At 46.6% G+C, this 13117-nt stretch overlaps 1 protein-coding gene across 2 annotated transcripts in view; it reads left to right on the top strand.

Annotated features, from left to right (window-relative positions):
* The window catches only part of LOC135819230 (E-selectin-like), a 98379-nt gene that overhangs the window by 82111 nt on the left and 3151 nt on the right, over positions 1 to 13117 (top strand). The window contains exons 10-11 of one of the 2 annotated variants that reach the window (XM_065332395.1): positions 2935 to 3132; positions 7579 to 7689. In XM_065332395.1, the coding sequence (XP_065188467.1) occupies positions 2935 to 3132; positions 7579 to 7689 (309 nt within the window). The remainder of the gene's footprint in view (positions 1 to 2934; positions 3133 to 7578; positions 7690 to 13117) is intronic. The other variant, XM_065332397.1, reaches the window with a different exon arrangement.

The raw sequence follows: 13117 nt of genomic DNA, 5'->3' as shown, positions 1-13117 counted from the left end.
TGTCGTGAGTTGTACAGTGATAATGTGTTCTCAATATTGTCACGTGGTAGATGTGCGTTGCATCTGGCTGTGTTAGAAGCTTTGTATATCCGTAAGTTAGATCCTGAACTTTGCGTACAGAAAGAAAATGTGTTGTCACTACAATTGTTTGGTGTTACTCCTCGTCGAGGTGTTAACAATGTAACTTAATTTGTTCACTATGTTCTTGTCACTACTATTATTTCCTTCCAGTTTTGTGTCGTGCTGAACTTGATAATTTCCCACCTTGTCACGAGTGTTGTTATCTCATATCTTTACGCTATATAAGTTTTAGTCTTTCCAACTTGAGCCATTCCCTGTATAATCCTTGATGAGAAGGGACCGAAAACGTTCGGATACTTTGACAAGTGCCTTATTTTGACTGGATGTGTGTTTGCGTGGATACTTACGACCCAACACGTACCTTCGTTATTAAAGTATTATCCGCCTCCGACTTCTTGTAAAATTATTATTATTATTATTATTATTAACTGGTTTGAGGGAAAGAGACAAACGGGTATTATTATTATTATTTTAATTTTTTTAATTATTATTATCTATATGAGCCGACCAGGACATGGATGAATCGAACATTACCCCTAGGTGTTTGTGCTCCTTTACCGTCTGAATTTCTGTGGGTGAATTGGGAAAGGTGAACTTAAACATTGAGGCAGAAACGTTTGCCTGAAGCCTTCAACTGGACATCCAGGTGACAATCATATTTATCGCGTCTTGCAACTCTGACTCAAACTGTTTGACAGTTTTACAGTGGCACAAAGCAGCTGTATCGTCAGCAAACAATGACATTCCAGAAACTTGACTTGGCAGATCATTAAAACATACAAAACAAAAAGCAATGGTCCAAGAATTGAGCCCTGAGGCACCCCCGACAGCACGGGTAGCTTTGGAGAGTCTGCTCCCGACAAACTGGCTTCTCCCAGAAAGATAGCTCTCTATCCACTTTAACGGTGTGTCAGAAATGTTAAAGATGACTTGAAGCTTCCTCAAGAGACCTCTATGCCACACTGTGTCAAACGCCTTGGCAAGATCGAAGAAGCAAATGCCCATGTACAACTTTTCTGCTCTTGCTCCGATAACGTCCTGTACAAGGCGAGTCAGCTGCAGTGAAGTCGAGTCTCCACGTCCAATGACGTTGTGTCGATCCAGTGCTTTGCTGAAAAGAACTAATTTCGTTGTTCTTAGCCACCTATGTTTTGTTGTTCTTAACCACCTATATTTCGTTGTTCTTAACCACCTGTATGTTTCGTTGTTCTTAACCACCTGTATGTTTCGTTGTTCTTAACCACCTGTATGTTTCGTTGTTCTTAACCACCTATGTTTCGTTGTTCTTAACCACCTATGTTTCGTTGTTCTTAACCACCTAATTTTCGTTGTTGCAAATAAAATGTAAAAAATAATCACTATGCTATTTCGAGCATTTTGACATACATAGTCAGTACATGAGCCGCGCCATGCTAAAAAGTCGCTTAGCATTTGCCAACAAATCGAGAAAATCACCAAATTGTCACAGTCGGCAAAATTCTACTCGAGCGCAGTCACGAAAATATTCACTTTCGAGCATCCTTTCAAGTAAATAGTTTGCAAGTGGAGAAGAAGGAAGAGGCCATTTATTTTTGAGCAACACTTCTTCAGTGTTCCGTCTTTCATTGTTGTGGGGATTTCTTGGCGCTGACGGGGAAAACTTGCTCATTCATAGTGGCTGTGGTTCTCATCGTGGCCACGACTAGAGTGGCTGGTATACCTATGTGGAGACGTCTACAAGCAGCCCGACTATCACTCTGACAAGCTCCCTAGTGAGTTGGCTCTTGCTGCGATGTTCCACTTTGTTTCGGGTACCTTCAAATGTTCATGACGTGGCGTACTGTGCTCCAAAATTTCCTCATTTCAAGGCAAGTGTCACACAACGAAGCGATGCATTGACTCTACCTGCTAGCATATCGTCCCGTGGTGCTTCTACCACTACCTACACCAGGGAAGGAGAATGACATGGACAAGGACGGATAAAGAATCAGTGTCGCTTTTTAGCGATGTGCAATCTGCTGGACCTACGTGCAAGGGACCAATGGAGCTCGATCTCTGGCACAACACTACGAGCCACAGGAAAGGATTAATTCATGCTGGCGTGGGTGATTGGAGAGAGGATGACAGACTGTCTTGGTAAGATGCGAAGTTTCCCAGCCCAGCGAAAGTATAGTCACAGACTCACAAAATCGTTGAAGGATATGAAAATTCGTGTTGCGTGATGAAATGACAGGAGATGCATAGATCAATTATTTCTTCTTTCTTGGATCTTCTAATCAGAACACAAGTGCTCGTTCTTCTTGTATTGCTTCCACACCTGCTAAGCCTTGTCTCCACTTGGTGTCCCATGTTTTCTGGAGTAGGTCTTCATAATTATTTTCTTAGTTTCATTGACACCAGGCATGCTGTGACATGTGCGAATGTATGCTTATTTATGGCACATATACATTTCAGATGGGCACCAAAATTTCCTTGATGGAAGTTGGATAGGTAGACCTCACTTTGGCATGAAAAAGAAATTTCCAAAAATTATGCCTAAGCCACCTTTTTGCTTGGCTCGGCTCACATGGTACTGCATAGGGATAATTAGAAGTTCCAGATATTTCGAAGTTGGGGCCTGGAAATTTGAGGTTCGAATTAGAGGGAGTCTGCCACAGTATCATGAATAAGGCCACTTTATGATGTCATTGTTGACTTTATGATGTCATTGTTGACTTTATGATGTCATTGTTGTCTCTGAAACTTACTTGGCGCACCCAGAATGATAGATATGAAGTCTAATTGGGATGCTTATGTCTCTGTGTCTTGTTTTTCATGATTTCACGCATTTTTCGGTATCTTGACGGATGTCATTCCTTGACCAACACTTGACAGCTGTCACTACCTATTGCGATAGTACGATCGCAGTACACAATGGACATGTAACCACGTCGGGTAACAGCATTCATTCTGTTGCCACTGTTACCTGTAACCGAGGTTATCTTCCACGGAATAAGAACCCAGTGATGTGTGTTGCATACAATCAAACATTCGGCAGGTGGAACAATACACGCGCTGATGTTACATGCGATCGTGAGTGACAGATTTTGTTTCCTCCGTGTATTTGTATGCAAAATGTCACTCAAAGCGCCATTTCGTTCTTATAAAAGCACGGATGACCGCGATTGGCCCATATGTTGTAGTCTTTTAGACGCTGAGTCGACTGGTTTTGGTCCGAAAAGGCTGCGATGCAGCATTTGTCCCTTATTCCCAATCGAACATGCTTGAGCAAGCGGTCACGAGCTCCTGCGTACACCAGTCACCTGGTCACCGTGCCTGCAGGATGCAACTAGCAGCCTGTTTGACCTTTTTTGGGTGCAGTCCTGTCACTCGAGTTGAACTCGAGTTGAACCTTGGTGTGAAAGTTGTCACCTGCAGGCGAGTATTGACCCTTTACAAAGTGATACACCCCGACGCTGACCTGTGAACAAATTCCAATCATTGGAGATCATGTGAGGTTGGCTGCACATAGCACCGTCTCCAACAGTTCTAAGTCAGCTCCAAGTTAGTTCCAAGTAAAGTAGATCCCAAACATACCATGTACCATAATTATGAAGAGTGAAACACAACTAAAGAACCAATCAAAAGATGCAACAAGAAACGAACCGGCAGTGGCAAGCTGTGAACTAGCTGTACCTATTGCAGCCGCCAGGGCAGTTGCTGGTTGGCTGTAGCTGCTTGGAGCTGACCACCATCATCATCAGACACTATCACGAAACAGCAACTATTGCAGCGAAGCGGTGAAAACCTGCAAGAAAGCAAAAGCCATGGCATAGATCACAGACGCAATAGGAAAAGTCAGTGCAGGTCGTTCCCCCCCCCCCGTTAATTCAAGTCCGGTTAGTACATAAAACCAGTTTGTGCATTAGCGTGTCAGATATCCAACACCCTGTTGGTTTGTGAATATTCCAGATAACTGAAGCTTAATTATCACTGATCTACCAACACTTCAATTACCAACACTTCTGAACGATTTTCATACATGGTCACACATATTATCACAGATTGGGCTCATATTGATGTGGGAAATGTAGTCGTGTGTGACTTAAGGCCGATTCACAATACAACTTCTTGCGACGGGACTTGCGACGAGCTGCTACGAGCTGCGACAGCGACACGGTTCACAATCGTTTTCATGCTTGCGACATCCCGCCCTATAGGCGTTATAGGGTTAAAAAGGCCTTATGCACTAGTAGTAGAGTAGGTATGGGTTATAGCGTGGGTGTTTGAAAAACGACTTTCTATTCTTATTTCTGATATTTCTTACACACGTTACATCAAGTGTGACATCATATGCATGTGTGCAGGGGCAGGAAGATCATCGTACGTGCAACGTAGTGCTACTGTGCATGCGTCTGGTCATAGTCCCATAGGCTTACCATGCGGCTATCCAATATGAGTTACATGACCACAACAGTTGAACCTGCAGCACTACAACGCAACGCGAGTCAGATCAAAACTACATGGGACAGATGTTATTACTACACTCACAGGCCATACACTTTGTACTAATCTGGCATGTTTCGCTACACAAAGTCCATTCTTAGGACTAGTGTTGAAACGATCTCATCGGGTACTCGTTAGCTCGCTCGCCAGAAACTCGGCTTGTTTGTGCGGCCAGCTCGTTTGCACTAACGGACACCGTACACCGTAATCCGCACACATGGCAGTACAAGTCGAGCAGGGAGTCGGAAATATTTTTTACGACTCCTGGTCGATCGAGAGTCCAGTCCCACGCAAAGTGAAAATCACTCGCAGTTACAGTGACTGCATGCCGCCTGCACGACACTGAGTTGTTTCAGTTGTCGTTCCAGCTTTGGTGGACTCCACTGATGTCTTGTTCCGCATCTGCTGACCTGCTGTAGGGCAAACTTCTGTCAACTCTCCATTCGAGTGAAAGTTGCGCTCAGTCGTTTGGAAGTTTTCTCCCGCGATGCAGCGAAGAACAGGGCTACAGTCTTTGCAAAACGGTCTATTGTTACAAAGGCTGCTCAATGACGGCGCTGAAAAGACATCTCGACACCAAACAGCAGTCCAAAGTGAAGCAGCAGCATCCCCAAACGTCGGCGGTGATAATTTGGACCAGCTGAATTGAAAAAAATCGAACTTAGGAAAATATATATTTGAAAAATCATTATTTGCCACATCAATGAAGCTCGTTAGCTCACTCGATAGCTTGCTCGTTAGTGGAACTGATCGCTCGTTTGTTATAGATTATGCTCGTTTCAACCTTACTTAGGACCGCTATATTCTACTATGCGATAAAATTGCTTGTAAGAACAAAAGTGCACTTGAAATCCATGTTATGATTATGAAAACATGAGAGTTCATTCTTGTAGGCGGTGTATTCTTTTACACGACCACGCTATAACCGATATGCACTGTACTATGCACATGCAGTGCACGTGCACCCAGGGTCGAAATTGTACTCAATTTGTGTATGTCACGTGTCGCATGTCACAAAAGTTGAACTTTCTTCAACTTAAGGGCGATTCACAATACAACTTTCTGCGACGCGACACGCGATTTGCGACAGTTGCGACAAGAAACTGTCTGTCGCGAGCTGTCGCAATACACCTGTCGCAGAAGTTGAAGAAAGTTCAACTTTTGCGACATGCGACACGCGACATACACAAATGGAGTACAGTTTCGACCCTGGGCGCACGTGCACTGCTTGTGCATGAGGATGTCGCAAACATGAAGAATATTGTGAACCGTGTGTCGCTGTCGCAGCTCGTCGCATGTGTCGCAAGTCGCATGTCGCGTCCCAGAAAGTTGTATTGTGAATCGGCCTTCATGCGACAGGTGCCTTGCGACAACTTGCCACAGCTCGCGACAGGCAGTTTCTTGTCGCAACTGTCGCAAATCGCGTCGCGTCGCAGAAAGTTGTATTGTGAATCCGCCTTTATCCAGCGGTGAGTCCCTCCGGCTTGAAGGTTATCTGACAGCGTGCTGGCAGCTCAAGTTTCCCAATATGGTGCATTAAAGCACCCCGAATTTTGCCTTATTATCACCGATGGGGCTCATATTGATGTGGGAAATGTATAAACACAATTTTCGTATACGAAAAGAATGCCAAAAGAAAGGTATAATGTGCATGAACAAGGCAAAATCCGGGGTTTTTCAAAACGGTTTTCATGGACCACATTGGGAAACTTGAGCTGCCAGCTTGCTGTCAGATAGCCCCCAAGCCGGAGAAACTGACCGCAGGATAAGTCACACACACGACTGTACATAAGAAATCTCAAGTTCAGGAGGAAACGTGTTCACTTCCACCCAAATCTGTTGGTTACTACATTATACATCAGTACAGGAACCTCGTTAAGGATACATAGCATTTCATCCATGCCCACATGTGAATTACCTCAATAGTAGACAATTGCGGTTGGTCTGCTGGCCTCTCAGTGGAAACACATCCTGTTCCAGTTTCTTCTGGTGGACGCAATTAGCTCAGAAATCAGAGCGCACATCGCCAACCGCCAAGCTCTGTTTTTTTCTTTCTTATCTTGAGTGATTACGCAGCCAAGGCAGAGCATGCATCATGCACACTGTAGAATCTCCACTGACTGTGAATCGTTGCAACATATTTTTTATGAGCGTTCCCGCTCCTGCTGTGAAAATAAAAGTCTGCTTGTCCCTCGGTGCATGAAACTAGAACAGTTACAGTGTAGAGAACATCATTCCTATCATCTCCTCTGCTTGTGTATTCTGCTCTTCAAAACATGCCTTATCATCTCCTCTGCTTGTGTATTCTGCTCTTCAAAACATGCCTTATCATCTCCTCTGCTTGTGTATTCTGCTCTTCAAAACATGCCTTATCATCTCCTCTGCTTGTGTATTCTGCTCTTCAAAACATGCCTTATCATCTCCTCTGCTTGTGTATTCTGCTCTTCAAAACATGCCTTATCATCTCCTCTGCTTGTGTATTCTGCTCTTCAAAACATGCCTTATCATCTCCTTTGCTTGTGTATTCTGCTCTTCAAAACATGCCTTATCATCTCCTTTGCTTGTGTATTCTGCTCTTCAAAACATGCCTTATCATCTCCTCTGCTTGTGTATTCTGCTCTTCAAAACATGCCTTATCATCTCCTCTGCTTGTGTATTCTGCTCTTCAAAACATGCCTTATCATCTCCTCTGCTTGTGTATTCTGCTCTTCAAAACATGCCTTATCATCTCCTTTGCTTGTGTATTCTGCTCTTCAAAACATGCCTTATCATCTCCTCTGCTTGTGTATTCTGCTCTTCAAAACATGCCTTATCATCTCCTCTGCTTGTGTATTCTGCTCTTCAAAACATGCCTTATCATCTCCTCTGCTTGTGTATTCTGCTCTTCAAAACATGCCTTATCATCTCCTTTGCTTGTGTATTCTGCTCTTCAAAACATGCCTTATCATCTCCTTTGCTTGTGTATTCTGCTCTTCAAAACATGCCTTATCATCTCCTTTGCTTGTGTATTCTGCTCTTCAAAACATGCCTTAGCAATCACTCCAACTACAACTCCAACCACCACTCCGACCACCACTGCAGCAACAGAAGCCAACAACAACAACAAGCCGCAGCAGCAGCAGCAGCAGCAGCAGCTGGAGCCCGGTAAGGAGGAACCAGAAGCCACTTATTCTGGTGACTAGTCATACTATGACTTGGCCTTATGTGTTTGCTTCAAATTCCTTGAGTACAGTGCTTCTGCTTGCGCCAATTCCTGTCTCTCCACTGCGGATTAGTTTGTGTGTTAGCACACCCACCCTGTCCTTTGATCAGCACCCCCCCCCCCTCTCTCTCTTGATTAGCACACCAATCCTATCCACTGATCAGCACACCCACCCTATCCCTTGATCAACACACCCACCATATCCCTTGATCAGCACACCCACCCTATCCCTTGATCAGCACACCCACCATATCCCTTGATCAGCACACCCACCCTATCCCTTGATCAACACACCCACCATATCCCTTGATCAGCACATCCACCATATCCCTTGATCAGCACACCCACCCTATCCCTTGATCAGCACACCCACCCTATCCCTTGATCAGCACGCCCACCCTATCCCTTGATCAACACACCCACCCTATCCCTTCATCAGCACACCCACCCTATCCCTTGATCAGCACACCAACCCTATCCCTTGATCAGCACACCGACCCTATCCCTTGATCAGCACACCCACCCTATCCATTGATCAACACACCAACCATATCCCTTGATCAACACACCCACCATATCCCTTGATCAGCACATCCACCATATCCCTTGACCAGCACACCCACCCTATCCCTTGATCAGCACACCAACCCTATCCCTTGATCAGCACACCCACCCTATCCCTTGATCAGCACACCAACCCTATCCCTTGATCAGCACACCCACCCTATCCCTTGATCAGCACACCAACCCTATCCCTTGATCAGCACACTCACCCTATCCCTTGATCAGCACACCCACCCTATTCCTTGATCAGCACACCAACCCTATCCCTTGATCAGCACACCTGCTGTGTACGTGATGTGATAAGGCGCGCATGCGCGCCTGGGCTCGTGGCTGGTTTTGCATGCTTGCTGTGCTGGACTAGGTCCGAGAATGTGAGCTCTCTTTTCCTTGCCTTTCTGTTCCTTGATTATTACAATAACTGTACGAACCTGAGTAATGCTGTGTGTGGGCCCTTAGGGCCAGACATAACAATTGGCGACGAAGATGGCAGGACGCAACTCCAGATTAGAAATTTTCGAGACTGGGGATTTTGACGAGTATGCAGAGAGACTCAATTTTCATTTTCTGGCTAATGACATTGGCCAAGTTGCTGACGATGCAACCGAGACAGTACAGGCAGCGGCAGACAAGAAAAAGTGCGCCGTGCTGATTAGTCAACTATCCGGTCAGGTTTATTCCACATTGAAGAATTTGTGCCTCCCAGATAAACCAGGGCAGAAGAAGTTCGAAGAGTTGCTGAAGCTCCTCTGTGATTATTTCAAGCCCAAGATCAGTGTAGTTGCTGCCACCTATCAATTTCAGAAAACCCTGCAGAAGGAGGGCGAGTCTGCGATCATGTTCGCGGCTCGATTGAAACGGGCAGCCATGGACTGCAAGTTTGAAGCTTATCTCGACAGGGCCTTGCGTGACCAGTTCATCACTGCGATCGGTTCTACCAGCACGACGAAGGAAATCCTGGCGAAGGCTGAGGAGACGACAACATTTCAGCAGGTTGTCGACATGGCCACGGCTCATGAGACAGCTTTCCGCGAGTCTGAGAAGTTTTCAACGCAGGTTCATGCAGTACGCGGAGAGCCGGGGCTCGCCGACAACGCCACGTTCAAATCTGACAAGCCCTGTTTCCGCTGTGACAAGCTGGGACATCGACCGGATGAGTGCCACTTCAAATCTGCGAAGTGTCGTGCTTGCGGCAAACTGGGACACATCGAACGAGCCTGCCTAAAGAAGAAAGCGGCCAGGTCCGTCAAGCATGTCGGGACAACATCAAACCCCGGTGAGCTTGTTCCTTGTAATGATTCTGTACCGATGTTGAATGTGAATGCCACCATGAGTGACAGAGCTGTAGCACCGTACACTACGCCTGTCGAGCTAAATGGGGTCCAGGTGCACTTGGAAATTGATACGGGTAGCACCGTCACACTGCTAGGAAAAAATGATTTTCTGAAATGCAATGGCTCCGTGTCTGAGCTGGTACCATCCAGCATCACCCTATCTACATACACAGGAAATCCAATCAAATGTCTGGGTGAAATCGAAATGAAAATGGCTTTGGGTGGTGTAGAGGAGAATGTTCTGGTCAGAGTTACTGAATGTGGTGGTCCTTCTCTCTTAGGCCGGGATGTCTTGTCCAGATTTACTTTGCCATGGAAATCTATATTCAAAGTGGGCACTGGCGGGCAATCCACTACCGATTTCGTTAAGAAATACCCGAATCTGTTTGACAACTCCACTGTGGGTACGGTGCAAGGGGTGCAAGTAAAGCTGCACGTGTCAGATGAACAACCGGTCTACAAACGAGCAAGACCAGTACCTCTAGCAATTCGACAGCGGTACATCGACGCGTTGAACAAACTCGAGGCTGATGGGGTGATTGAGAAAGTGACGCATTCCGAATGGGCCTCACCAACGGTACAAGTAGAGAAACCAGGAGGAGGATTACGGATTTGCGCAGATTACAGTGGGACTATTAACAAGCATTCAGAATGTGAACAGTACCCACTCCCCACCCTCGAGGAATTGTTGCACAAGTTGGGCCCGGGAGGGAAGTTTACCAAACTCGACTTGTCCCAAGCATACCACCAGCTAGAGGTAGCACCGGAAAGCAGGAAATACACCACCATCAACACAATTCAGGGCCTGTACCAGTACAAACGCTTACCGTTTGGTTTCCACAGTGCTGTATCCATTTTCCAAAGGGTAATGGAAGAAACCTTGGTTGCGCTACCAGGCAGCGGCGGGTACATTGATGATGTGCTGTGTACCGGTGAAAATGATGAAATCCATGAGGAAAACGTGGACCGGGTACTCCATCGACTGGATGAGAAAGGTTTCAAATTGAATCCTGAGAAATTCTGTTACATGGCTGAAGCACTCTCTTACTTAGGTCACACGATCAGTGGGCAGGGCGTCTCCCCTTCAACAGCCAGGATACAGGCACTGAAAATGGCCAAACCACCACAGAATGTTGCCGAATTGCAATCTTTCATCGGTTCTGCAAATTTCGTGCGGAAGTTTGTGCCTCATTTCGCAGAAATTGCAGCTCCTTTGTACGACCTCTTGAAAAAGGGTGGGAAATGGCACTGGGAGACCACTCACGAGCAAGCTTTTGGCAAATTGAAAGATGCTATGTGTTCAGAAGCCCTACTGGCACACTATGATTTACAAAGGCCAACAGTGTTGCAAGTGGATGCTTCGGGAGTGGGCCTTGGCGCAGTCCTACTGCAGAAGCAGGAGAATGGTGAATTACGACCGATCGCATTCATGTCGCGTAAGCTGACCCCAGCAGAGTCACGCTATGCTCAAATTGAAAGAGAAGCATTGGCTGTGGTGTTCGGAGTGACCAAATTTCGCCAGTACCTACTCGGTAGAGAGTTCATAGTGGTCACTGATCATCGGCCACTCTTGAAGTTACTGGGAAATCACGAGGATGTCCCCACTCTCGCCTCTAATCGAATCAAGAAATGGGCATTGCAACTGGCGGCATATGATTACGAAATGCAGTATCTCGCGGGGAAAGAAAACGTCCATGCGGATTTTCTCTCGCGACAACCAATGCAATCTGTGTCACCGAGCGAGGAGGAGACCGTCACGGTACAGGTCTTGCTTATCGAGAACGACTCAATAATCAAAGCAGCTGTGGTGAGAGCAGAATCGGCAAAGGATTCTGTATTGGCTAAAGTAATTCGCTATACGGTTAATGGGTGGCCTGCTGAAATTGAGGAAGACCTCAAGGCATATGCTAGCAAGAGAATGGAATTGTCTGTGGAGAATGATATCTTGTTATGGGACAACCGGGTGGTGATTCCTAGCTCACTTCGAATGCTCTTGCTACGAGATCTGCATGCAGAGCATTTTGGCATGGTGAAAATGAAGCAAGTGGCCCGGCGCTACTTGTGGTGGCCCCATATTGACCAGGATATAGAATCTAAAGTCAATGCGTGTTTGCAATGCCAAGAGAATGCCAAATGCCCACCGGCAAAACCCGGTGTTTGGTCATGGCCAACGGGTCCATGGAAACGGATACACATTGATTTTGCCGGGCCATTTCTGGGAAAAATGTTCTTGGTGGTGGTAGATGCTTACTCTAAGTACTTGGATGTAATACCCATGGCTCATGCAACCAGTGCGACCACGATTTCTGCTTTACGCCATCTGTTTTCTGTGTTTGGTTTGCCTGAGCACTTGGTTACAGATAACGGCAGTCAGTTCACGAGTGCGGAATTCCAGGCGTTCCTGGATGGCAATGGCATTCTACACACAACAACGGCGCCAGGTCATCCAGCAACTAATGGCCTCGCCGAACGCTACGTTGGCGTCTTCAAGCAGAAGATGAAAGAAATGTCGAATACTGGTGAACCACTCAACGTCAGGCTCGACCGGTTTCTCTTAGCGCATCGAACAACGCCGACCACCAGTGGGAAGACGCCGGCGGAGCTGTTAATGGGCCGGCAACCGAGAATCCGGCTCAGTGCATTGCGGCAGTCTGAGAGTCATCGGCAGGTCAAGGTGTACCAGGAGAGCTTGACTACGCCAAAGTTTAACACCGGTGACGCTGTGTTCGCCCTGAACTTTGGTCGTGGAGCAACTTGGGTACCAGCTACTGTAGTGCATGTCCACAGCCCTCACAGTTTCGGAGTACAGGTGGATGATGTCGTCTGGAAGCGCCATAGGGACCAACTACGACCGCGGGCGGTGCAGTTTGGCCACGTACCCGTTTCGTCTTCTGCGGACCAGGCGGTCGCACAGCTGCCTACACCGACCAGTGACCCGCCGACAGTGCTAGATTCTCCTCTACCACTTCCGGACGCTAGCAGCAACAGTAGCACTTTCAGGCCGGATGATACGCTAGCCCCAGCAGCAGACGCCGTTGGAGTCGAGACGGCTCCCAGTGTTGTTGCACCGGCACCCTTGCGTCGCTCCGACCGGCATGTCTCCGCGCCCAAGCGCTTGATTGAGAACTGCTAAGTATCCGTACTATTGCCTTTGAGTATGTATTGCTTGTCCTGTTACTTTGATCTGATGCGGCCTGAGTGTAGGAAGTGGACATTTCTAGGCCAGATGAATATTCTACATGTAGGTCATGACGAACAGTCTTCACATAAGATTGTTTTCGTTTAATTCATTGAAACGGTTCCTTTTCCGATCTGATCTAATTCCCCAACGCTATGCAATATTGGCTGACTTTATCTGTCATTCCTACCTCGATCTATAGCTCAGCTCTCATGGACTATTCTGGAAGCTGCAGTAACTGTTATAAGTATATGTGTGCAATGTTTTTGAACTTTTTTGCTTTTGTATTATCTGGCC

The sequence above is a fragment of the Sycon ciliatum genome, chromosome 6 (assembly GCF_964019385.1).
Source record: "Sycon ciliatum chromosome 6, ocSycCili1.1, whole genome shotgun sequence".
NCBI classification, from domain to species: Eukaryota; Metazoa; Porifera; class Calcarea; order Leucosolenida; family Sycettidae; genus Sycon; species Sycon ciliatum.
Note: the sequence above shows the minus strand (reverse complement) of the source record. Positions and strands in the feature narration are given on the sequence as shown.